The 27,812-nt window shown below is 38.6% G+C and overlaps 1 protein-coding gene across 2 annotated transcripts; it reads right to left on the reverse strand.

Moving 5' to 3' along the window:
* Window positions 1-33: 33 nt before the first annotated feature.
* LOC100374428 (ubiquitin carboxyl-terminal hydrolase 12) lies at window positions 34-27,812 on the reverse strand. 2 transcript variants are annotated; one of them, XM_085498018.1, is made up of 11 exons: window positions 27,713-27,812; window positions 27,361-27,441; window positions 18,687-18,900; window positions 16,486-16,566; window positions 16,055-16,179; window positions 15,508-15,584; window positions 13,938-14,021; window positions 12,592-12,724; window positions 12,227-12,291; window positions 11,289-11,367; window positions 34-3,613 (listed from the first exon to the last, which is right to left on the reverse strand). In XM_085498018.1, the coding sequence occupies exons 1-11, from the start codon at window positions 27,713-27,715 to the stop codon at window positions 3,506-3,508; spliced, it is 1,050 nt and encodes a 349-aa protein (XP_085354144.1). In that variant the 5' UTR covers window positions 27,716-27,812; the 3' UTR covers window positions 34-3,505. The 2 variants fall into 2 exon arrangements, with proteins under 2 accessions (XP_085354144.1, XP_077867215.1); XM_078011089.2 differs by having other exon boundaries at window positions 27,361-27,545.

A 27,812-nucleotide genomic window follows, 5' to 3' on the forward strand; every position in this document is an offset into this window, starting at 1 on the left:
AAGAAATGAATGAAACTCTTCTGTAACAACATAGCAATTTATACAAGATTTTAATAGTTTATATACAGTACAGCAAATTTTACAATACATAGAAATTTTGTTGTTACATCATATTAACAGTTTATATAAGCGGTACATGAGAGTCTGAGTACCGATTTGGGGAATATCATATATAGCATTTAGTCATTGAAAATACTGCAAATATAGTGCAGAAATGTGTAAAACTTGGTTGGTGATGCTATTTTAGCAGAAATAACACATATAATCTAAATTTCAGCTTAGTTTATAGTTAGTTTATCAATGGCAGGGCTAAAACTTCTAACTCAAAGTTGAAGCCTTGAAATGACTTGTATCAAGAGGAGAATACTAGTGGTATAATTAAACTGAATATAAATGTCACATTATCACACTAGCTCAGTGTTTTTTTGTTTTGTCAGATAGAATACACTTTTTGGTGAGGGGTTAAATTTACAAAATGGTAAAGTTTTTTGATTGCTGAAAGAAAATGTTGTCAAATGGAACAGTTACTAAAATACTTAGTATTGCACCAAAAAATAAGTTTATAAACACACTTCCAAAACTAAACAAAAATTGTAGTGCTGTTAAAATGTATTTACATCTTTCATTTTAGAGTGAAACAGAAATTTTAAGTTGAACATACCACTTTAATTTCCAGTTTAGTCACTGGCCAATCTGATACAGAATGACACTAATCCGAAACGAACAGCGGAAAACAATAAGAAGATGGAAGTACAATTTATGATGTTCATCAGTCTTACAATCTTATAAGTAGATTTACATCATATAGGCATCACTGCATAATAAATAATATAAGGTTATTACGAGGATACCTCAAAGTATGCACAAAAACAGTACAGCTGGAGTATCAACCAACACGCAGTGGAGGTCAATGCGCAGCGAACTGTATGAGTGCATACTTTGAGGTATTCTCGTAATAACCTTATTATTATACATCTTTTCCTACCAAGGATACGTCACAGGAATGCCGAAATTCAAAAAGTTTAGAACAGAATCAGTGAACTTCTTTGTGTGGAGTCCAGTCAAACCCTGGTGGCAGCCATGTTTGTTTTTATTATTAGAGGACGCTTGTGCTCGTAATTATTCCATATTTGGAATTTGCATTTCCTAATATGGTAGAATGAAAATACCCCATATAATAACACAAAATTATGCCTGATGGTGACAGATGTATAATAATGCATATTATATGCAGTCATTGGATTGTTTTGTTTTTTTGTATGTGGTTAAGCAGAACTAAAAAATTGAGATGGACATTGTGACATTATAAAATACACCATGCATTATCCATTCTGTATGCGCCCACAAAATATGCACATGTTATGTTTACATCCATCTAGAAGACATTTGCTTTGATTAAAAGGATGTGCAGTCAACAAAGCTAGTGTGATCTCTGGTAGACATTTATTTATGATATGTCACATCTTAAGATAGTCTTGTCATGGTTAAGATTAAGAATTCCTGATCACTTTACTGTGTTTTGTTTGAATATAATGAAACTGAGATTGCAGAATATTGTCAACCACTTAAATAGTAAGAGGCAAAGTCGGAAAAGATTGCAAAATTAAGGTAGTTTGCTACCATAAAAATTTATCATGTAAATCATTAAAAAAATGATGTGTACATACATGTAAGTCATCATATTTAAAGTTTTTTTGGTAAAAGAAGGATGTGTTTTCAAGAAAGAATATACAAAATAATCCAGAAGCAACCATTTTAGAACATTTTCCATAGAAATCCACTAATATTCAAAATTCTTCTATTTTCCATGACAGCCATATGTAGCCAGCCCCTCATAACACTACATATTTTTTTACAAACAAAATTTTGTGTTATGATTGGATGTTTCTGCCATACGAACCATTTATAAACTACTCAAAACGCACATTTTTGATCAATTTTCGAGGTCATTTTGTGGAAAAACTAGTTTGGTTACCATATATTTTTATTTCAGAATTTTGAACAGTATAGTACCCACCCCATCTTGGTGGATTTCAAGAATTTCTTTTTGTTTTTTAAAGTTAGAAAACTCCATTAAGCATGAATGAACATTTTATTGGCGTCCTTAAAACAGCCTCAGCAATTTTATCACTAAAATTTGTAGTAACAAAAATGTTACAGTTTAGAGGTAACTGAAATTCCCAATTCAATTTAGCTGCGATGCTAGAAAGTGTGTTTATACATTTGCAGTATATACAGTGACATTTAGTAGATATATGTGCAATCTCACAGAAACAGAATATTTATATAGACTTGTGCCAGGATGGGACAATAATCTAAGAACCGTAATTTGGGAGCTGGTAACATTTTAAAAATTTAAGACTTGACTGAAAAAAAGTAACGTATAAAAACAAATATCAAATGCATGTTCAAAATACGACTCCAGAGGGAGCACTGCAGTTTAATATATTTCACAAAATGTAAAAACAAATACCCTGACAAGAACACTGTCTAAATTACTTTGAAAATGGAAAGTAAATACACGTGACAAGATTTCAGATATTGTGGTAATTAAAGGGTTCAGAAGGTTAAGTTTTATGGAATAATTGAATTGCACTGCGAGGAGATCGAAATGACAAAAGTAAAAACAAGAACACATGTAGATGGTGGCCATGAAGAGACTATAAAGTCTGTGGCAACTCCTAAAACCTATCTACAATGAAACATAGTGTTAACTTCAGGATAATCACTTTTGGGATAGGAAGTTTTTTAACCTTTGCTAAATTATTCTTTTTGATGGCTGTATAAAATTTTATGAACAAACTTGGGATAAATGGCTGACAAATTAGGATTTAACACCATAAGGAAATTTGTTAATGTTTTTTTGTTTTTTTTACTTCTTGTGAATTATTATTTTTTTGCTAGTACCTTTCACTCAATATTTCAAAATTTACTCATTTTCACTAGTTAGCCATTCCATATTTTGTTTAAAAACGTCCATCAAATCAAACATCTCTGTAAACTTAATTTTCTAAGTCCCAATGATATTCGTTTTTGACATGTTTCACTGTAAGACCTCTAAAAACTGAATATCTCAGTAAACTGAACAAGTCCTGTAGGTAGTAAGTTCAGACAGGTTCTACTGTAAACTAAACATTTTATTTAGTCTCACAGGTTGAATTAGACATATTTCATTGTATTTCTAAACCAGGTGAGAAAAAAACAATTTTGTCATATTAATTTTGTACTGCTGTGCTGTACATTGTTGTAGAGACACAAACACAATAATGATAGCATTACTGTAGGGCATAGGAAGGAAAAAGGCAAGCCCAGGGTTGAAGGATACAATGATCTGGCATAAAAAGTATCGTAACAAGCTGTGCAGGTCAAAACAGGCTCAGCTCAAAAAACTAAACGCTATCTACAACAACAAAAAAGATACAATCATGGTAGGTCGAAATGCACCTCAGTTCAAAATACGCATATATTATGTACATGTGACTGTAATGTGAGCATCATGTGAGCATCATGTGCCGTCTCTTGATTGGTAGAATAGTATGTATCCTGATTCGGATGTCTTCTGTAAATCTGACGTCAATCCGTAGAATTCTTCTATTGCCTGTGCATCAATTTTCTGAAATGAGATGAAATGACATGTCTGTAATATCAATTTCTGTTGATACATGTACTACTTTACAGTGATACTACTTTACAGTAATACTACGTTACAGCGATACGTTACAGTGATACTATGTTACAGTTATACTACGTTACAGTGATACTACTTTACAGTAGTACTACGTTACAGTGATACTACGTTACAATGATACTAAGTTACAGTACTACGTTACAGTAATACTACGTTACAGTGACACTATGTTACAGTGATACTACTTTACAGTGACACTATGTTACAGTGATACTACTTTACAGTAATACTACTTTACAGTAATACTACGTTACAGTAATAGTACGTTACAGTGATAGTACTTTACAGTGATAGGACTTTACAGTAATACTACTGTACAGTGACAATATTTTACGGTGATACGACTTTACAGTAATACTACTTTACGGTGATAAGACTTTACAGTGATACTACTTTACAGTGATACTACTTTACAGTGATACTACTTTACAGTGATACTACTTTACAGTAATACTACTTTACAGTGATACTACTTTACGGTGATACGACTTTACAGTAATACTACTTTACGGTGATACGACTTTACAGTAATACTACTTTACGGTGATAAGACTTTACAGTAATACTACTTTACAGTGATAGCACGTTACATTGATACTACGTTACAGTGATACTACTTTACAGTAATACTACGTTACATTGGTACTACGTTACAGTGATACTACGTTACAGTGATACTACGTTACAGTGATACTACTTTACAGTAGCATTTAACATTAAAATGATTGACATTGTGTATCTGATCTTGTACTTGAGAGTCCATATTGAGAGATAGTGCTCTGGAATTAGGCGAAGGTTCTTCGAACCCGCCTATTCACATAGTTCATACCCACCATAGACTCCGGTCAGTCAAAATGACTATTTTGAACTGTAGGCATTAATCAGCGATTCTGCCGGTGACGGAGAGTTAGAATCCAGGTCAGGGGAAGCCCCATGACCTCAAGATTCTTTTACCCCTTACGTCACGAACCCACGTGACCGAGGCCACCTGGCAACGCCACAGGTAGCCGTCCATCACTCTGGTTCCTTTCTCTCCGCCTCGAGGACTTAGACCAACGCGACGGAAAGAGTGGGGAGGTTGGGGGGGACCCAGAGTCTATGGTGGGTATGAACTATGTGAATAGGCGGGTTCGAAGAACCCTCGCCTAAATTCACTACGTTCAATTACCCACCATAGACTCCGGTCAGTCAAAATGACTATTTTGAACTGTAGGCAGAGTCAGACACCGATAGGTGGCGGGTTTTTCCGAGCAAACAGAAAAAAAAGGAGAATGATGAAAGACTATCCCCCAGTCCGGGATGAAAAACAAACCCAAAGACCTAAGTTAAGACCCAAGAAGGGTGGTGTCTTACCTTGCCTGTGCTGTCCCAGAAGCAAGAAGCCAATGCTGCTGTGGTGACAGGGTTCGGTGTGCCCGAGAAAGCTAGACCCAAGCCGAACTCGGGGGTGATAAGCTTGAAGTAGGACCGAAACAGTTCGCATGAGGGCGTAGGTCGACAGAAGCGAAACCTGGGAGCTTCCAGGAAGTGCTAGTGGAACAGACAATCTGCCCGCAAAAATGCAGAGACTGACTTATCGCCTATGCGCAGAGACCCCTGCAGTCGTTCGGGCTGGGTCAGCAAACAAGGCCTGACCCGCTACGACGGGGCCTAACCTGAAGAGACCCTGCTCAATAGATTGGGTGTCTCCTAGGTAGTAGTTGATGAAGACGTTCTGCGTTCTCCAGAAGCCTGCCCTCAGAATGTGTTTGAGGGGGGCACCTGACGCTAGCGCTAGTGAGTTAGCAATCGCACAGACCTCATGTTCTTGTACTTGGTGTCTCTGCAAGGTCTGTGTTGAGGAGGATAGTGTATTATAGACCTCCAGTACAGTCGCAGTAATCCACCTGGGGATGGAAGTAGGGGAAACCGGCTTATCCCGCTTGTCAGGGCCGTAACACAAAAACATGTGTTTGGTTCCCCGTCTAGAAAACCTGGTACAGTTCTCGTAGCAACTCAGCGCTCGGACCGGGCAGAGAAGCAACTCCTCCTGATCTTCCGGACTGACACTATTTGCCAGCCGGGGGATGACGATCGGTTGAGGATCGTGTCCTGGGATTTGGTTCTTGGCGAGAACCCGATTCGTGTCTTAGTACAACTTGATCGCCCATAAAAGCGGCACAACCGTCCGCAAAGGATAGTGCGCGCCTAGCTTTGACCGGCGCCTACCTGAGGAGAGGGCCAGTAGGAAGACTATTTTCCACCTCAAAAAATTGAGTGGTGCTGATTGGAGATGCTCAAAAGGCGGTCTGCTTAGAGCGGACAACACAGCCGACAAGTCCCAGTTGGGCAGTTCCCTTGCATGGGGTTTCAGCGTCTGGAAAGCAGTAAATAGTCTCCTAATAGTAGGATAATCGGTTAGTCTTGTTCCCATACGTTTGAATGGTGGGGCACAAGGCTGACCTGTAGCCAACGATCGCTGCGTAGGACAAACCCACTTCGTCAAACAGGTGGACGAAGGAGCCTGCTACCTGGCCAATAGAGGGATGATATCGATCAATCTCCCTTCCGCTACACTAACCAGTGTATGCTCGCAGCCTAGAAATGTAGGCTGTATTGGTGGAATCCCAGTTCGCCCTGGCCAGGACGTTGGCAGCCCGCTCAGATAAAGCTTACGTATGGGCGGGTCTAATGAGAGCCTCTATGCGGGTAAGTGATACCCGCTGGGCTCGTGGTAGTGCGCCGTCTGGTGGGGACGGCATGTCCGGTAAGTCCGGAAGCACTGCTGTTGTTTCGACTATCGTTTCCGACAGAAGTGGAAACTAGGCCCTGTTCGGCCAATTGGGTGCAACCAATGATAATATGCAGGTGTGCACCTGTCGAAGTCTTCTCCGGTGCCCGGTGGACTAGCGGGAAGGGAGGAAAAGCGTACACAACTAAGTGGATCCGGGGGGTAGCAAAGCGACCCTGGCCCAGGCTCCTGGAGTCAGCAGGAGTGTTACGTACATCGGGAGCTTGGTGTTCCGGGGTGCGGCAAACGGTCTAACCTTGGACCGTCCACAGCCGAAACAGCCTGGAGGCTACCCACTGGGGTATCAGCCACTCCGTGTTCTGGAGACGGAGTCGCCCTGAAAGGGCGTCGCCAGACTGTTCCTCACCCGTGGAAGGTGGTGTGCAGTTAGCTCCCCATTGTATTCCAGGCACCAAAGGAGGATTTTGCTCCGCTAGGACCGACAACGATGGGGAATGCGTCCCCCCTCCTTCTTGAAGGAGACCACCGCTGCGTTGTCTGTGCGGAGCAGGACTCTGTGGGGTCGAACTACGGGTAGAAAGCGTGGTAGTGCTAATTGTACACTGCTCACAGTTCGAGCCGGTTGATATGGTGGTCCCAAAACTATGCGGGAGCCATATCTTTGGGCTTGTTCGTCCAATAGATGCGCTCCCCAACCCTGGGGGGGGGGCATTTGTTACCAGAGTCATGCCTGCGGCGAGCGGGTCCAAGGGGGCCCCTTTGCCCGAGGTTGGTCAGTGACGACCACCAGGGCAGGGCTTCCTTCACTTGGTCCGAGATCGAAACCCGCCTATCTAGTTCCCATAGAAGAGCTCGGCGATATAACAAGTGTTATACCGGGCGGCTGCGTAGTGCGGCCTGGGGAACGACCCTTCGAACCGAGGTCATCATTCCGATGATCCGCATTAGTTCACGGAGGGACACCGAGGGAACGCTGACTAGGCATTCGGCTAGGCTGCTTAGCGCTAAGCAATATGCTTGAAATAGCTAAGCCAAGCTTACCTCTGTGTCAAAACTCCATGCCCAGGGACACCAACTGCGCGTTGGCTCGAGGTGGGACTTGTCGATTTACTAACAGCCCAGCTGGTGAAGTAAATCCTGTGTTAGCTTGATGCGTTTGGCTATTACCCCTTGCCCGGGTTGTTGGTAACCAGTAGTCTGGGTACGGATTGAGGTGTACCGACATCTGGTGAAGCAGCAGCACTACCTGTTTCATCCCTCTGGTGAACACGTAGGGCGCTGTGCCTAACCCGAACGGAGGGGGGGCACCGAAGATCGAATACTTGGCCCAGCTGGGCGATTTGAAGGAGATGGCAACTCGCTAGGTGCATCGGTACGTGCAGGTAGGCCCCGCTTAAATCTAGCGGGGCTAGCCAGTCAAAACGGTGGATGGAGAGAAGAACCCTGAATGGTGTCTCCATGTGGAACCGATCGAGGGGCACGTACTGATTCAGTCTGTCTAGGTCCAAAACTGGACGCCTGCCACTTGTAGATTTGGTACTACGAACACATTTGGGTAGAAGCCTGGACTTAGTTCCGGCTGATGTACCCTGTGTATGGCGTCTTTCCCCAGCAAACTGCTACTTCCTGTCTGATTGCTCCCGCCTTGCGGGAGTCCCCTGCCAGTGCCCAACAGGGGGAACACTGACGGGGGGAAGTGGAGATTTCAGCGGTATGCCGTAAATGGATGTCACCACCTGGGAAGGTCCAGGGGTCGTTCACCCGCCGTCTCCAAACCGGACTACACCGGCGCAATCTGTGTACGACAGGGATGTGTGGCCATGTGTTCGGCAGTTGCAAGGGGGGAGGGTGCTCCCTTCCCCCATGAGGCGAGTTCCCCAAGGCCTGAAGTAGTCACTAAGTTGTGACCTGGCCACTCACCGAACACGTGCCTGTCTCCCCCGGTTGCAGAGGTGAGCGTCAAACATGCTTCCCCTGCTGCCGGGTAGACATCCGCCCAGAGAGGGTGAGGAGCCACCACCTGGCTCTTACCTCCCTGGGGGCACGCCACTACCCTTCCCTCCCATGGAAGGGTATAAGCGCTTGCCTCCTGGCTGACTCTGGCTAGCGGGCAACGCCCTAGGGCGTTGTGTTTTCTGTGCTTGGGGTGCCCTCCGCTTGCCCATGGCAGGACCAACTGGCTAGCGGATTCAATCTGAACCCTCTGATTCATTGCACTCCGAAGCTCCGAGACTGTACCCACCATTCCCTGAACAAAGAGGGTGGAGGGTATCCAGTCTGCGTCACTGAGGTGGGGACGTACCCCGGCTCAGCTTGTCGGCGAAAACACATGCGTCTAAGGCCGCGTCTCGTAGCACAGTAGTGGCCCTGGCCAAGCGAGCCAGGCAACACTAGGGGGTGTCGCACGTAGATGTGCGGTGGCCCACCAGTAAAAATGTCGCCTGGTCTAGGAGGCTGGTGCGTTCTGCCTCCAAGGTCACCAGAGTGCTGGGCACGCATAATAATGCGCTCAAGCAACTCTGCCCTCAGGGCTAGATGGGTCGTCCTCAAAGACACCCATGGAACGTGGCTATCCCCCTTTGCCCGGTTTGCCAAATTCATGGTACCGGGGTCTGGGGAAGGAGCCTTGGAATCCGGTTGGGGGTGTTTTGGTCTCATCCCACGCTATGGGGTCTGACCCCGAAATACACCGACCGGGTAGCGTTTGGTCCAGTGGGAAATGTTGCCTAACGTTATCCCCACCCGGGGGCCTTAAGCATTACATCCTCCGCGGCTGACCAACGCTGCCCATCAACACCGTTTGCGTGCTCTGCGCCCCACTCCGCACTCAGACGGACAGGGGAGAGATGTGCCGACGGGGTTGCTTTGGATCCCAACGCCCGTGATCCCATAAGCGTTGAAGCAACCTTAGGTGGTCGCTTTAGGATCAAGGGTGGGGGTATATACATCGTATCACTGGGATCGATGATACTCCGCCTCACCCCAAAAGCGTGGCTCACCGAGTCATATAGATGGAAGACTCTGAGGGACCGCCCGGAGTACCGGCTGTATCCAACGCGAGTGAACTGCGTCTCCTCTAACTTAAAATATGTGAGAGGGAGCGTGTTCGACTGTGCGTCTCATGACAGGGTCGGTTCCCTCTGGGGACGCCCGTGGGCCGGTAAAAAAGGAGTCAAAACCCACAGCGGGGACCGGACACAAGGATAAATTCGTTACCGTTGTACCGTTACCGCGTGACGAACCCTAGCTGGCTGAAAGTGGGGGTCAACACGTGCCCTGCCCTGAAAGCCCTGCCCCGAGATCGGAGACTTGGCTGCCAGCACCCCGTTGGCATTCAGTGCCCGCGGATCCAGAGAAGGACCGGTGCAATTAGCCTGAGCCTCGGCCACCCCCCAAAAAAGTGGGAGAGCCGTGACTGGGAACGGGGGTTCCCCGGAAGAGACGTGTTTGAATGCAAACATGCTTTCGTGTCTCTTCCTGCTTGCCCACCGAGGGGACACAGTGGAGACAGCTCGCTCCGACTGCGTCTGATCTACCCAGCCTGCCAGGGACGCAATTGCCCCGACAGTCCTTCGACCAAAGCCCTCAACTCGGAGGCAAACCCGGTGCCGTGCGAGGAAGGGTCCACAAAGAGACCCGCAACGGGCCCCATAGGAGGAAAGCCTCCCGGGGCACAGCCTAGCTGCAGCCGGTAAAATCGGGTAAACCACCGCCTGAAAAAAAACAGACTGTGAGGATGCCCTCCGATCAGCGGAGGAGACCGAGAAAAATATCGGTACCTCCACCGTCGGGCCTCTTACTCGACGTCCCGGTACATGAAGTACCGGTAGCCGAGCATGAGGACTTTCCGCAACTCACTTTAACCGATTTGTTTACTGGACGCGCGACCTTGCTGTGACGCGGTCATGCAGTCTCAGCGATCTTGATGGCTCTGAAAGAAAATCTCAGGCCTCAGAACTCCAGTGAAAAAAACACGCTTTCACGCAAAAACCCCGAAACCCGCACGTAGCTACGACAAAGTATCTCGGATGCGGTTTCTATGCTGGTAAATTCTGAATATAACCACTGCACGGTCGACTCGAAACACGAGGAGACCGGAAAGAAAAACGGCAGCGAGCCCTGGTGCTGTCATTACACACCTATATATTGCTAAATACATTAAAAATAAAAGACGACATGCATGAGGGAAACGAATTACAGTTGTAAAAGGTGCTGCCATGAAATCAACATGTGACTACGTAGTGGCGCCGGATTTTGATTTCTTTGCTGTGAAAAATACTACACACAAAGGGGAAAACGACACGAGGGTAAAAAAGACAAGGAAAACTTATCCTACCAGCTACCATGTCGGATGCCGAGCAGCGGCAACAACCCAAGCTATAAATCCGGACAGGAAAAAAAAAAGCAGGCGATCCAGCAGAGCTCGCTAAATTTCATCTCCACTCGAGGCGGAGAGAAATTAAGAGTGATGGACAGCTACCTGTGGCGTTGCCAGGTGGCCTCGGTCACGTGGGTTCGTGACGTAAGGGGTAAAAGAATCTTGAGGTCATGGGGCTTCCCCTGACCTGGATTCTATCTCTCCGTCACCGGCAGAATCGCTGATTAATGCCTACAGTTCAAAATAGTCATTTTGACTGACCGGAGTCTATGGTGGGTAATTGAACGTAGTGAATTGTTACAATATAGGTACTTTCCTTAAGGCTTATTGCTCAACATTAGGTTTGAAATTACAAAGTATGTACCCAGACAAAAAAGTATGTAGTCGCATCAATCTCTGCTACACATTGGTCAATACGACCGCTTTATTATCTTTGTGCATATTTTGCAGCATCCTTGCACTGAGCTCATAATATTATTATAATAACTCACCTCAACAATATCATCATCAAATAGTAACCAGAAGCCGTGGCTTTTAACTATTGTAATATAATGGCCCCTATTTGGGCCGCTGTAAATGAAAGAACATATCAGTCACTGTTTTATTTACATCATACACGTATAAGGGCTCCTGTTGTAAGGATGTCTGTGATTGAATAAAGTAAACTGTTTGAGTTTTTGTAATCACAAGAAACAGTTTTACAACAGAGTCAACAACAACAATGGGAAGAGATATTTTCTCTCATACATGTATACCTTGACCTTCATCTACAATGATACAGACAAATTAAAAAAAACAGGTACAGCTTTCGAAGACATTATTCTTTGTAATATCAAAATAACAGCATAAAAAGATAAGTTTGAATGTTGTTCAGACTATTCAAGTGTTTTCCATCCCACAAGACGTGTTGAGAGATGGGTATGTGACTCAGAATGTTACCCCGGTAACTATTCATATCTGAAGCTCCAGCACTTAGCCTGATACTAGTATATAAAAGCCACCTCCCCTATGACTGGCACTTATAATTTATTTTCAACATTCAGAAATACCTGACTAACTGCAGCCATGTACAATTGTCTAATTTGCAATATATATCGTTACGATGTCTGGGTTTCCTTTCTTTTTCGTAGATGTAAGCTGATATCAAAGTCACGATATTTTGTTTATTTTTCAATAGACAAGAACATGGACAGAGTGAAATGGAAAACATTATTTGTTCATTCAATGTTAACACAATTGAGAATATTTTAAAAATTTGTTTATGTCCATCCAATCCATAGTACAGTTGAAGAGTACCATGTGGTCAGTAAATAGCTGTTATTGTAGTTGGATTAAAGTAAACAGCTGTAAAGTCGTCTGAAATTCAGTAATATATAGTTATAAAACTGTCCGTAAGTGGATAAAGTTTAACACAATTGTAAGCACTTACCTTCCACAGTGGATAACTACAGCAACTAAATCATAAAGTTTGTCAGGATTGAACGCATCATCAGACTGCAATAAGAGACAAAATATTTAGATTGAATAGCATGTAACTCTAGCAAAGTACATCAAAAATTGTTTTCCCGCTCAAAATGGAATAAATTTGTTTTCTGTAATTTTCAGTGAATTCAATCTTTTTTTGGACCAATCAGACAAAAGGTGATGTAATAGAGGTCTACCCAAGGTATGTGTACATACAAATGTATTCACCAAATATCAATTCAATCAGTGCTGTTTGGCAACCACTCTGGCCAGGTACTCTCGGCAATCAACCTAAGATATCTGAAATATCATCAGTAATTCCAAACTCACCGTGTTCATTAGCCTGAGTTCCAATGGAAATACCACCCTGTATGATAATTTAGTATACCTATGTAACTGTTCCATATATTTAAATCTCTTTAAATGCAAGGCAAGTATCATCGGTAGCTTCTTAACCCTCATTCTGTAATCGTATATAACACAGTGAATTCATGAAAATGTTCACATGTTGATACATGTTGTGTACAATCTTTTCCATATAATTAAAATCCTATGTAGATAAAGACTCCAGTTGCTTTTCATTTCAGTGACATTTCCTATAACTATCGCGGTTCTAATTTATCTTGGTCATTTTCTAAATTTGCAAATGGATACAATGGTATTCAAAATCATACAATCAGACCAAACCACAACAAATTAGATTTAAAATCTAAAAACTATGCATTCCTCAACACCATAAACACATCAGTATTATTCTCTCATGTACGAAGATACATGTATTAAGGTGAAATATATATTTTTCAAAAAATCAGACTAACTTGAGTGGTATCAGAAAATGACAAGTTAAATTAGAATAAATTGACTACATTTGACCAAATGGTGATACAAATCGCATTCAGGCAGCTTTTCTCTGATTGGAAGTTTGGTAGCTACCATAATTAGAGAGTGCCTCGCCACAAAGTATGTTGGATTATAATAAGAAAACTGAAAATGAGAAATCACTTTCAAAAAGGAATGCGCAGTGATAACAACAAAAGATAAGCACAGTGTAGGTGTGTATAATTGGCAGTTCATCTTACTAGATACTACCAGATGTCTCTATACTGTTAGGTTTGTTGTACTGGTTGACGCGTTCTACTACCTTGTAGTACGTCACTGTGTTTTAAAAATCAATACCTGGGCGGCGGCGATAGTATCTAGTGAGTAGACACATGTCAGAAATATACACACTCGAGCAGTTCAAATCTTTTTTTTGTTTTTATCACTGTATGTCCATGTTTGTTAGTGATTTCCCACTCACTATGTGTGATCAGTGATCATCAAATAATATAGAAATCAACAATCGCTTCAATGCATGTATGAGTGAGTCAAATTCTACCAAGATGAATAAAGAAGACAAAGGTCAACGCTAAAAACAATTGCATTTTCTCGTAAGAGACACGTTTGTCAGAAGATCACATGTGCACATTCTATAACATTGTTCTCCTGTCATTGAAACACAATATAGCAGAAAGTAATAATCATAAGTCATGGTTATAACTAATGAGCACCTAGCTTCTAGTAACTCTTCACAACAAACTGATCGCTATGCAAACATTTGTATTTGGGTGAACCTCACCCATATGCACATGTACAGTTACGACACAGGCATTTTAACACACAATAATTTTGTTTACCTTTTTTGTGCTTCTTGTTTACTGCAACAATTTTCACAATAATATTTATATTCACTACATAAAGTTTCAGTACTGCTAAACCCCCTATAAATAGTAAAGAAAGAAAATTATTATATGTCTACAATTTGTATCTGTGTAATCCATGGCATTGAGAACCACAATAACTTTCGTTATAATAATCTTGTTATTCTTCGTTTGACTGGCGTCAAATTTATATCAATATTACACACAGGCCCAACACTGTACAAGCACAATGTTAGACCACTCAGTTTTGTTTGTTGTGTTTTGTCAATTTGGACACGAAATGGTTATACACAAGATACCAGTATTTGCATCCTTGTGTAATGTATACTATAGTATTTTCCTAGACTCTCCAACAATACCTTTACTGTAAAATGTACTTGAACATAAATTCTGTTATTTTCTAAATAACCCAACAGTACATTATCAATGGTAATTTGCTCATTTTGTAAATAATGTATAGAAATAAAAAGATCACATGGTTGTTTTTTACTGATCTAGATAAAATGTGATCCAGTTCTGGCTTTAGAACCACATTCATTAAAACAAAGTGGCCACCAGGCAGCCATTTTTAATTCAATCTGAAAAACAAAATGACGCGCATCCGAGACTCATAATGTCAAATGTATGTACTAAGAAATGCATGATTCTGATAATTTTTTAGCACAAAATGGCCATTCAGCCATCTTGAATCAGATCATGAAACAAATTGATGTGCATATGTATAATATTATTTATGATGTGTGAAGTTTGAATGTAATTGGTTTAGACATGTGTAAGATATAGGCTCGGACGCATGAATACATGTACGGACACACGTACAGAGGTCATCCGTAAGTCCCCGTTTTTGAATGGGAACTAATAGATTGAAGCATCTCAAAGATGCATTATTTTTTTAAAACGACCACCAGTCGGCCATTTTGAATGTGCATTATGGTACATGTGTACTATTATGTTCAATGTATGTACCAAGTTTGAACAAAATCCGCCTATGCATGATTAAGATTCGGTTCCGGAATGGTGAACATGTGTGATTTTGGTATTTTGAGGCCTATTTTTGAGCCTGTCCAATATTATGTATGTGCAAAGTTTAAATTTGATCAGTCCAGGCATGTCAGACATATAGATTTAGAACTGCATTTTTTGAAACAATATGGCCGAGAAATGAAATGACAAGTGTCAGGATCCCATTGAGTTCTATGTATGTACCATGTTTAAATCGAGTCCGTCAATACACGACTGAGATCCGGTTCTGGAATAGTGGAAATGAGTGATTTTGATGCATTTTTGGCCTTAAAATCATTCGGTCATTTTTAATTAGATCATGAAACTAATCTGTTCAAGCATGTGTGAGATATGGCTGGACACATGGAGGTCAATCCATTAGCTGCATCTAAACAGGCACTAATAATGCTGTTTGAATGCCTCTACTGTAAATACAGTGGGAGAGTCTGTATACGAATATTCCATTTATAGAATTGTTTTCCTGACATCAAAGTTTATGATGACTTTGGCATGTCACTTTACATCTTGTGTTGTTGTCTCTTACCTTAAACAATGTGTAATTGAAGTATTTTGGTCCACATCCACTGATAGATCTAAAAAATCTTCATCTTTACTACTAACCTGTAGTCGGATAACACACAGTGACACAGTGCATAAGTTCATGTTTACACAAGTTGGTGTCAATTGAATGTGTGGTTTTTTTTTCTTTTTCCCAATTTAGAGTTTTTTTTATTGTTTCTGTGATAACTTATTTCAAATTGCCCACACAACATTTTTATTCATGCATAAACTATCATTAATGACTGATGTGGTTAGCTTATGAAAGCCAAATTGTTTTCCCTTAAAAATATATATATGTTTAGAGATAAAAATTTTGCGGCAATCATAATCAGCTGGCCTGTGTTTCGTATTGCATACAGTACCACTCAATTCAGTTACATTGTCTTATTTTTCCTGTGTCAACAATTCGGACACCTATAGCAAACACAACTTAGAAGATTTTCAATATACAGTTGCCTACAGTAATCAGTAGAGTAAGACACTTTTGAATATACACAAAAAAACTGATAGAAGAATAATTGATAACTTACAGCCTCACAACAAAGACATCTTGTTTCGTTCGTTAATGTTCCTTGGAAGATATCATGAACCCACGTTGGTTCTGGTTTGATCTGATTATCATTACCATTTTTGGGTTTACCACCTTGCTTCTCAGCTATCAGATAAACAGAATCATAATTAAACTGGATAATTTTACTTCCCAAATTTTGATGCAACATTTTCCCATTATATATATTTATCTATAATTTTTTAGTTAACTTCGGCCCAAATGGGAACAATTTTCCAATTGAATACAGGTTTTGATCAGATTTCATAAAATTCTTAGCCAAAATGGTGTTTGTGGTAACATAAGAAATGACAATATGTAATATGGCTTGTGTGTGTGTGGAACATTGAATGTACTTGTCACACTGTAATTTACATACACCCAATATATACAGAACATTGTACATGTACATACCTTGTAAAAGATCTGCTATTGTATTTAACAAATAATTCAAAAACTCGTGGGCATCTTGCTGCATGTAATTATCAAATAATTCTGAAACAGAACAAATTAAACACGAGTTGAAGAGATTAATATATATCACACCTATGTTCACGTTTATATTCCCAGTATTCCACTTGAATATTTATGCCATATACCCTGGTCATAGACCCAGGATCTCAACATGTAAAGTCAGGGTAGAGGTATACCCGAGGACCACCATCGAAAAGATGAAGAATTTTTGTTTGTTTAACATTATAATCATCTTACCTTTAGAAAAATTATGCAAATGACAACTTACGTTCACCACACCGATTAAAGGGGAATATTATGTCTTTTTTGGAGAAATGAATCACATCATAATTAATTTCACAACGAAGAAACAAACATTTTCACGAAAAATATGCATTACAATATTATTTACATACTATCTGAATTTACGAGGTAAAATTATTGCAGCAAAACAGCCAAAAACAAGATTTCATCAATATCTTCATCGTGGCAAATTTTCAATCAAATGCAAAGTAATATGACAGAACCCCACACCCTCCCCGTGGCTTTCGTTGCGTATGGAAGTTATTTTCACTCGAGATGCGGTGTATTCTGCTGTACTTTCACTCGCTTCGCTCGTGAAAGTACGGCCGCAGGATACACCGCATCACTCGTGAAAATAACTTCCATACGCAACGAAAGCCACGGGGAGGGTGTGGGGTTCTGTTATTATTACATATGTTCCATACTTGATTATTTCGTATTAAAGAAAGAACGTGCAAACCGGGATGGAATTTAGGTCAGGGAACCCCATTGCCCATTAATATGTTCCAATATAAGTGTTACGCCCTAGCAGCGCGTGTCAGTGTAGAGCGCGCCCGGAGAACGCGAGTCACTGTTTGTTTGAAATTAAAATAATCAGACGTCTAATCTGAGTCACTGTCCGAATAAATAACTCGTTGACGTTTAGTTGGGACCACGGCAGAACCAGAACTTGAACTGGACGACTATGATACACAGTTTATGTTGAAGTTAAAAGTCCCGCTACAGAACTGTGCATTGGCAAACACGCCGTGCAACTGCGGTACTCCACAGACGGGATGACTTTTGTCGACAGCGGTTGTCGCTTAGCTGCACGCTACAACTTCGTGTGTGATGTTGCTTGCTGGTCGTGGATTGACTGAGTCTTGATTACCGGTTAAAATGTTGCTCTTTTGGCGTTGGTAATTTTTATTTGGAACTGAGTAACGCCGCAACGTCACCAGCAGAAACCTGGTATCTCGATGTTGATGGTTGCGGCTGCATAGTAATCGCTGATTTTACTGCTGGTGGATCTTCTGAGAGCCCTTCAAGGTTTATAGAACTCAGTTTCCAGGTGGTCAATATACATTAAGTTCTCCCAATCGTAGTATTTCATTTGATGTACACCTGACATGCCAAAAATGTTGTTGGACGATTTGAACTGGATAAAAATAGCAGACGAAAATGTGTTTACAAAATAAAAATAGTTCGGTAGCCAATGAAAATACCATGTTCATTTGCATATCGACCGTGAAAATACCGAAAACATTATTGCATGGGTGATATGCAAATTAGTTTGGGCCAAAATAAGTGACTGTCTAAAAGTACCATTATGTTGTTCAAATTTCATTTCACTCGGCAAGTATATTCATGTACCCCAAGGGGAAAATATCGTACTTCTAAATATTGTTTATTCCGAAAAACTGTACTCCTGAAGGGACTACTTTGTTTGCTCTCAGACCTCATTTGCATATGGGTTGTGGAAATACCGATTTTGATTTCAGGGACGAATCAAAATAAACTGCAGTACATAGGTAATAATTCCTGTTATTCACCAATCAGAATGCTCTGCTGTACTGACATACACATATTCTCTGACAGTTTCTGAATATTGACGATAGTCATTTTTAGCGCAATGCGAAGGTGAAGTATCGTTATGTAAAAATACAATCTATTGGCATAGATTTTGACAAAAAATGATAACATGATTTTTTAAAAACTGTTTTTTCAAAATTTTGTGCTGACCAGAAACAAATTTTTAATTTTTTTTTAAGCATAAGGAAGTAAATCCTGCTTGATCTTTTTAGCTATGCAACCAAGTTTCCACAGTCACCTAAAATAAACATTTTCAAATAAGTGTATACTGTTACATTTGTATTTACCATTTTCTTTCCTAAGCCTTGCTATGAACTTTTTCGGTGCTATCACACCAACTTTCTTCTTCTGGGAAGCAATATTGTTAAAAAGGTCGGCAAGACATGTGAGAAGGGTTTCTTTCTTCTTTGGCTGCGCTCTGTATGCTAGCACTTTGTCACGGAATGGTTTACAGAAATACAATGCTTGTAGAACAGAGTTGCAATAACAGGTATTCCCAAACTGTAGAGAAAAAGAAAGAAGTGGTAAAAACTTGTAATTTATGCAAAACACAGAATAGTTGTAGATACAAAATATATTAAATTAACATCATTCAGCAAAAATGTGTTACCAGTTTTGTATTTTATTTAATACACATTTAAAACACATCAAGCAAATATTTCAAATAAATTTCACATCTGTTCATCTTTAAAACATAATGCTTCATATTTAAATGCTTTAGCTACAAAGTTTTTATAAAATGGTTATTACTAAAAACTGTCCATACCGATGCAAGCCACCAAGTGTTCTCATTCACCTTATACAGTGTATTTTACTCTCAATTTTGATTTCACACCTTCATATGTTGGTGCAGATAACCCTTAACTTTCAAAATTACATTTTACAAATGAGCATGTAGAGAAATTTCCACTCTAAAAAAAACTTCTATGGTCATGGTGATGGACCGCAAACTTAAAAGAAGGAGCACCAATTTTTTTTGAACAATTGAGAACCAGAAACTCATAATTTCTCATGTGTGTAGTAATTGCATTGTAGCATTTTGACAGAAACTCACACAAACAAACAAAATTATAACAATAAAACATCATTCATCTGAAGTTGAAGAATGAAGGGCTTTGAAAGGATGTTACTATGTCCCAAGTGTTATTCTAGTGCATTAACAACATTCAGTTGAAATACAATAGATTACAAGAGATAGTTATGAGAGATACTTGGATGCAGGGATACTGATAATTCTACACTATGATGCACTTTGGAGGAGTACCATGGTAACCACACTATTGAGGAGTACCATGGTAACCGCTTTGTATCCAAGGCTTTGTTTATATTAAAACAGCATTAAATCAAGTGTTAATGTAATTCTACATATATTCCATAAATTAGATTTCTACATGTGTATGACCTGTGCATACAAACTAAACCAATTACAGTACATAATTCTACTTTAATTAACATGGATGAATGCACATGCTAGAAGTGACATATAGAAAGTTTGCGAGTATTTTCAATTTCAAGGGAATAAAACGACAATTATGTGTCTTTGAAAATTGGTGATTGAACAGCTCTTAAATGTCGTCAGAGCTGTGCATGTACTCATTCTACAATTCTGTTATTGTTTTTTTCTCTGGTTAATCCTTATGTACACTATGCAAAATAGAGTTCAAAACACAGTAGTGACTAGTATTGTCACAAACGAAATTTAGTTCTGACCAAGCATGACAGATAATTTTGGCTTCTGCAGATCTCAAATAACTGGTTGTTGCTATAATGTAAACATTGATGGTTTTATGAGCCCTGCCTACCCACATGTGCAGATCTGTGAACAGTGTTGCTTTAAGATCTAAGACATTTTGCAATTCCCGGAAAAATAAGGGATATTGATATTTTATAATGCTCCAATCATTTCAACAGTACCCCGGTAATTGAAAAAGCAGTGATTGAATTTTACTTTCGCTATCCATATACTTTTATCAATTTTCTGTGAATTGCTAGTATTTTTCCTTGACTTCCATAATAACTTCAAGTATCAAAGCTAATGGTATAAATATTGTATTGTCTGTGGACACGCCCAGGGTAAGTACTGATGCCAAAAATTAAAGAATCATGGTTATGGTTTATTTTATTTTGACAAATCATTTATTTTTTATTTTTCTACAATATAATGGAAATATTTTCGTACATGTCCTTTGTAAATCGAACACATTGCATTTCATGATTGCCAATTATTTTGAGAATGTATAAATCGCCGACTTTGAACAAGGCATTACGTAAAATACTGATATAGATTTCCATGACTGCTACTGATAATATCTATTTGATTGAATTTCAAAAGATTGTAATTTGTAAACATGTTTCAGTTAAATGAAAAAGAAGAAAAAGAAAAAGAAAAGAATAATGAAAAACTGAATGGGCGTACAGTTTGGCATGTACAACAAATATAAATGATAGAATATTGTATGCAAAATAATTATGCAAAATGTATGCAAATTAGGACCCTCACCAGCTATTTTGGATTGTGGAGAACACCTTGGCGTATTTGTGCCCTACATGACAGTATGTTACATGTATTGTATCACTCATTCTTTATTCATTTTCAAAGATTCGCTAAGTTAGTTTACAGTCAAACTTGTCCAGGCTGATGGCTGTTAAAAAGATTTACTTCAAAAAACTCAAGATCAATGTTTTTGTAGAGTGAAGTGGCAAGGTTTTGTGTACACATAATAAATGTTACAATTATTTAGTGTATAAAACTGACAATGATGTCCCATGATGCAACTGTACAATCAGGAAGATTCAGTTTCAGTGAAGAGTTTGGTTGGGGGGGGGGGGGGAGAAAGACAGACTCACCTACATCATGGCTGTGCATAAGCCACATTGGGCAGTCAAAGTTATACGTAAATCAAAGAAAGCTTAGAAAAAACTCCCGTGTGCTGAGAGTTTTGGAGACACATTAAAAATTAATTCAAAATTACTTATACTTGAGATATTGATGGAATAGCTGAAAACTAATTATGCAAATAAGGTAACTAATATGAACAGATTTAAGTGTAAAACTAATAATGTCTGCACAATGTACCAAGTTTCATTGAAATGTGATAAGAACCAAAAAAATATTAATTATTATGCTAATTAGAGAATTAATATGAACAGATTTTAACCCAAAATTAATCAGACTGTCTATTGTCCTAGAGCATTTATGTACCAAGTTTTATTCAAATGTGATGATCAATACTTGAGATATCAGTATTAATTATGTTAATTAGATGATTAAGAAGCATAAATATTTACCAAAAACTAATATGGTGCATAGTCTTACGTTCATTGAAATGTGATGGGTACTCTTTAAAAGTTTCATTGAAATCCAATGAGTGGTTTTTAGACATCATAGAACAGCAAAAAATTAACTAATTATGCAAATTAGGTAATTAAAAAGGCACAATTATTTATCCCAAAATTAATCAGGTCTCTGCATAGTCCTAGAATATCTATGTCGCAAGTCTCATTGAAATGTGATGATTAGTACTTGAGATATCAGGTGAAAAGCTGAAAATTAACTAATTATGCTAATAAGGTGATTAATATGCACAAATATTTACCCAAAAACTAATTAGATCTCTGCACAGTCCTCAAGTAACTATGTACCAAGTTTCATTGAAACGTGATCATTACTACTCGAAATATCAAAAGCTGAAAATTAATTAATTATGCAAATTAGGTAATTAATATGTACTGATATTACCCTAAAAACTATCAGGTATGTGCAGTGTCATATGACACCTATGTACCAAGTTTTATTGAAATGTTATGATTAGTACTTGAGATATCAGTGGAAAAGCCGAAAATTGATTAATCATTATGTAAATTAGGTAATTAATAATATTAACAGATTTTTACCCAAAACTAATCAAATCTGCGCATTAGTTCAGAGCATCCATGTGCCAAGTTTCATTGAAATCCAATGAGTGGTTCTTCAAAAATCAGTGGAACAGTCATAGAACAGCTTAAAATCAGTCAATTATCATGCAAATTAGGTAATTAATATTCATAGATAGTTACCCAAAACTAATCAAATCTGCGCACTAGTTCAGAGCATTCATGTGCCAAATTTCATCAAAATCCAATGAGTGGTTCTTCAGATATCAGCGGAACAGTCTTGGAACAGCTAAAAATCAGCTAATTATCATGCAAATTAGGTAATTAATATTCATAGATTTTTACCAAAACCTAATCAACTCTGCGCATTATCCCAGAGCATCTATGTACCAAGTTTCACCAAAATTTGATTAGTGGTTCTTGAGATAACGGTGGAACAAAAAAAGTGACATACATACATACATACAGACATACAGACAGGGTAACTGCAAAGACTCCCTTTTGTGCTTCGCACACGGGAGTCAAAAACTGTTATTTTAATGTTATGTAATTGTTACATGCAATGTCTCATTATTGATATTCTTTTGTGGTGAAACCGTAACAGGTGGTTCATTTGAGAAAACTATGTCTTATTGATACTGGTGAATTGCAATACAGTATACTAATTAGCTTAGGAATTTTAATGAATATTTAGGTATGTAACCAGAATAAGGAAGTAGAATGACAACATTTCACATCAACTCGTAAACCGTATACACATATCTTAAGTAGGTACGCAAGGTATTTTGTCCCCAGTCGTCTATTAAGGAAATTCCCCCTTATCCATTGTAGCTATGTCAAGTGGTTTGAAGATTCTATTGGCAGGATATCAAAAACATTAACTCACTATATCTTCTATAGATTTAGATTGTGACTATATTAAGTGTTGAGTTGATCAGTTACACCCAGGATATAGAACAGACACAAGAAAAACATATGACACAAAATTTTACTCAAAACATTAACAATATTTTTCAGCATTATTTTCAAGTGAAACCAAAAAGAAGATCGTAAATTAGATTGACGACAATCATCAATTGACTGCTAAGGGAGAAGTATTACTGAAAATGGATTAATTATTCACTGGGTTATATTTTCACTGATAAGGATAATTGGATGAATTAAATCTATGTGAACATGTATAATAAACTTAGAATTCATAGTTTTACTGGCAAATTTGTGCACTTAAAAACCAGTAAATTTATCAATCAAAGTTAAACTGTAAATAGCTCCCGTGTGATCAGAGCATGTATTATAAAGGTATAGGCTTTGCCTAATAAGTGAATGTAATTGCATGTCGGTCAATCCATCAATAAAATTGATCAAGATGTCTGAGAATTTATGACATACTGTATATGGAAACACATGATTTTGAAAAACATGCAAGGACACTATACTTGTAAACAAAGGGCACTAATGAGGCACTCTATGAATGAGGTATTTCTAGAGGTCGGGGTTTGTCTCGTCTGCAGTTGAATAATTTTTGCTTTGATTTTCTTATGGGTTTTTTTCCCAATGCGACTTCATTTCACTTGTTTTTTTTAATTCTTGGTAATTAGTGTCATTAGCGATGGAGTAGTAAACAAGCAGTCTCTCGGCTGAGATACTCTGCTGTTAGCAATGCAAATTTCAATTAAAGAACAAAAGATATCATTAGAAAATGAACAATATGTATAGTATCAAAACAGACTTGCGGTTTTCAACAAGAAGTGGAAAATATCACTTTTTACCAAAAATTACAAAAATATTCATCAAAATTAGAGAATTGAAGATATCATCATGAAATGAACAAATCTGAGTTAGAAGCACACGTAATACCTATATATGTAATATCAAAGCAATTGGACTTGCGGTTTTCAACATGAAGTTGAAAATATCACTTTTTACCAAAAATGACAAAAATATTCACCAAAACTAGAGAATTAAAGATATCATTACAAAATGAACAAATCTGAGAGAGGTCCACATGTAGTACCTATATACATGTATGTAATATCAAAGCAATTGGACTTGCGGTTTTCAACAAGAAGTTGTAAATATCACTTTTTACCAAAAATGACAAAAATATTCACCAAAATTAGAGAATTAAAGATATCATTACAAAATGAACAAATCTGAGAGAGGTCCACATGTAGTACCTATATATGTAATATCAAAGCAATTGGACTTGCGGTTTTCAACAAGAAGTTGTAAATATCACTTTTTACCAAAAATTACAAAAATATTCACCAAAATTAGAGAATTAAAGATATCATTACAAAATGAACAAATCTGAGAGAGATCCACATGTAGTACCTATATATGTAATATCAAAGCAATTGGACTTGCGGTTTTCAATAAGAAGTCGCAAATATGATTTTTTACCAAAAATGACAAAAATATTCATGAAAATTAGAGAATTAAAGATATCATTGCAAAATGAACAAATCTGAGAGAGGTCCACATGTAGTACTTATACATATCTAATATCAAAGCAATTGGACTTGCGGTTTTTAACAAGAAGTTGAAAATATCACTTTTTACCAAAAATGACAAAAATATTCACCAAAATTAGAGAATTGAAGATATCATCATGAAATGAACAAATCTAAGAGAGGTCTACCCAAGGTACATGTACACCAAGTATCAAAGCATTCAGGCTTGTAGTTTTCAAGAAGAAGTCGAAAAAGTAAAACATTGACACGGACGACGGACAATCACTCATATAATAAGCTCCGCTCGACAAAGTCGACAGCGGAGCTAAAAACGCAATTAACCTCAGTGCAGCAAATTGGGATAGATCTTGACGCAATGGGCAAATTTCACTATTTTCGCTGACAAGTAAAATCTGCTAAATTAAACCTACGTGAACATGTGAAGTAACAACAGATTGTTTCCTTGACAGATTCTTGAAATTAAATCATCAAAATAGTACAACTAAAAAGTCTGTACAACATACCTAGAACAGATAAATAAAAACATCGTAGTTTAATGTTCGTCCGGACTTTGAGCCCTTGAAAGTAAGTGATCCAGCCCTTACATACGCCAACGATTGAAATTTGTTTAATTGCTATCAAATTATCGCTCGAAAAAAAAAAATTTCATTTGTGAGACGTGGTTTTGATACAAATCAAAGATTGCGATCGACCCTACACATAACTACCGCCATTTTGTCTTGTCCTCGTTCGGCAAAAACAAAAAACTTGCATATTTACTATTTGTTTAATGAGTGCATTTTTGTTTAAAAATATCAAACAAGAATAAACACTAAGTAAAATAGGAATCAACTGCTTCGTTTTATTTGAGTAAGATGGAAACCACGCGAAAACAAATGTGAAACATTACTGTCTGCCCAAGGAGAAGACACTGGGAGTCGTGTGCAAAGAGATTGTTTACAAATTAGATCACATTGGAAGTGCTTTCAGTCACGTTGTGTAGCTCCAATGCGTAAAATAGAAAATTTATATCTTGAATAAAACTGACAAACTTCCTTGCTGTTGCTGTCGGGTGTCTGCCTTATACATGGATTAAGTGTAGACGCAGGGATTCAGCTTTCCTTTTCTCTGCTCGTGGCGTCACAATAGCGGTGAAGGTCAGTACTGGGTTGAACCGACAGCCATGGCCACTATATTTTGAATGATCATAAATAATTTTTGAACCCAATAGTTGTGATCACTGTGATTATTATATAAATTTCTTGCAAAGTCTGGAACGATACTGAAAAAAAATCGTTGATTTCCTTCTATATTCATGCTTGAAAGTAGGCCAAAGTATCCACAGGTGAATACGAGTATCCAGATAATAAGTTAGGATTGATCAGTTCACACAAATTGTTCTGTTCTGATTCATCATTGCAAAACAATGGCCTGGAAACGGCCCAGCTTTGGGGAAACAGTATCATGGAAAGAAAGAACAGTATCGGACCCAATACCCTTAAAAGACCTGATGAGAACACTGCAGAATTGCAGGCGAAACGAAAGTTGCACAGCTATTGTCTAAGCGACGCAAGCCCGAGGAGAACACTGTACATGTAACCAGCACATTTACGAATCAAGATTGGCAGAAAGTTGTACGGCATCTGTCTTCGATTTTGTCTATTGATGAATATGACGCACAAAGTGAAATTGAACTTGCGTTCATGAAAATCGGAAAGGGTACTGCTTTTTCGTCAAACTGAAAAAATGGCCGCGTCACTCTTGTAACTACGCATGCGTACTCCCCATACTCGCATACATTTGATGTTTTTAGTCGCAGTATCTGCTCAAATAACATCCATCATGATATAATAAATCATTATATACTAAAATTCGCAAATTTGCAGACCTTCCAATGAAATATTACCAGTTTTTTTTTGCGACAGAATACGTTATTGCAATATGCAAATTAGGCTACTCACCCTAGTCAAATATTTGTTAAGAAACTTTAAAGACTCTAAGTTATAAATTAATTAATGCAATAATTGACTAATTAATATGCATGGAATTGCACCAAAATGTAATCAGCGCATCTGCTCATCATATATTAGCTGTGTGCCAAATTTTATTTGAATTGAAATTGTAGATCTTGAGTTATCAGTGGAACAAATTTTAGTCACAGAGTCACAGACACCGGTACCACATAAGCTCCGTTTCACGGAAGCTAAAAATCAAAATAGTGAAATAAATAGTTTTATAGTACATTCACTGTGAATACCATTATATAGAGCACAAAAACAAACCTAACCTATTATTGTGATATTTGGACAACATGATAAGTATGTGAACTGGAGTCACTCACGTAAAGTCAACAATATGTCAGCTGTTCAATTTTCTATTAATTAAATTATTAATAAATTCACAAATTCCTGGGAAATCTTATCTTCATCTCCGATCAGACTAATACTATATAGGCTCTTAGCATTTTAGATGGAAATATTCTTTTTACGAAGTCCATCGACAAGATACAGACACTCCGACCCGACGATGAACGATATGAAATCATCATTGAAAAATAAAAATATAACTGTACATCGAACTTGGTTCGGTTCACGTCGCCACACCCACTTTTAACAGTTCAGCGATAAGTACTTACGTTCACAAGTCCAAAATAGTGTTCATTTGGCGGGAACTGATCGGAACCAATCTCCTTTTCAAGCGCAGATGCATTGGGTCCCTGGAAAGATAAGCACGAACGCATGACATCCATGTCACCATATGCAAAGTAGTTGCGCGATATATTGTTTATGAACCACGCTCTACAAAATCTGCATTCATTTCCTATAGATAAATGCAACAAATGCAAAAAATACACAAATGGAAACACGGTTGAAAACGTGAACTTGCGGCAAAGATCGGTACTGCCCCATGCACTACTGCAACGATTTCCTTGAAGCGTTATCCACCCATGTATTGCATGGCAATGCGATAAAGCAGCAGCGACTTACCATGTTTTATTATCGTTCACAGAGAGTGTGAAGCTGTTTTTGACATACATCAACATTGCCGATCAGCCGCCATGTTAGACTCGTTCGCATAGCATGGTGG

Source organism: Saccoglossus kowalevskii, chromosome 4 (assembly GCF_978046115.1).
Source record: "Saccoglossus kowalevskii chromosome 4, keSacKowa6.1, whole genome shotgun sequence".
Lineage (NCBI taxonomy): Eukaryota > Metazoa > Hemichordata > Enteropneusta > Harrimaniidae > Saccoglossus > Saccoglossus kowalevskii.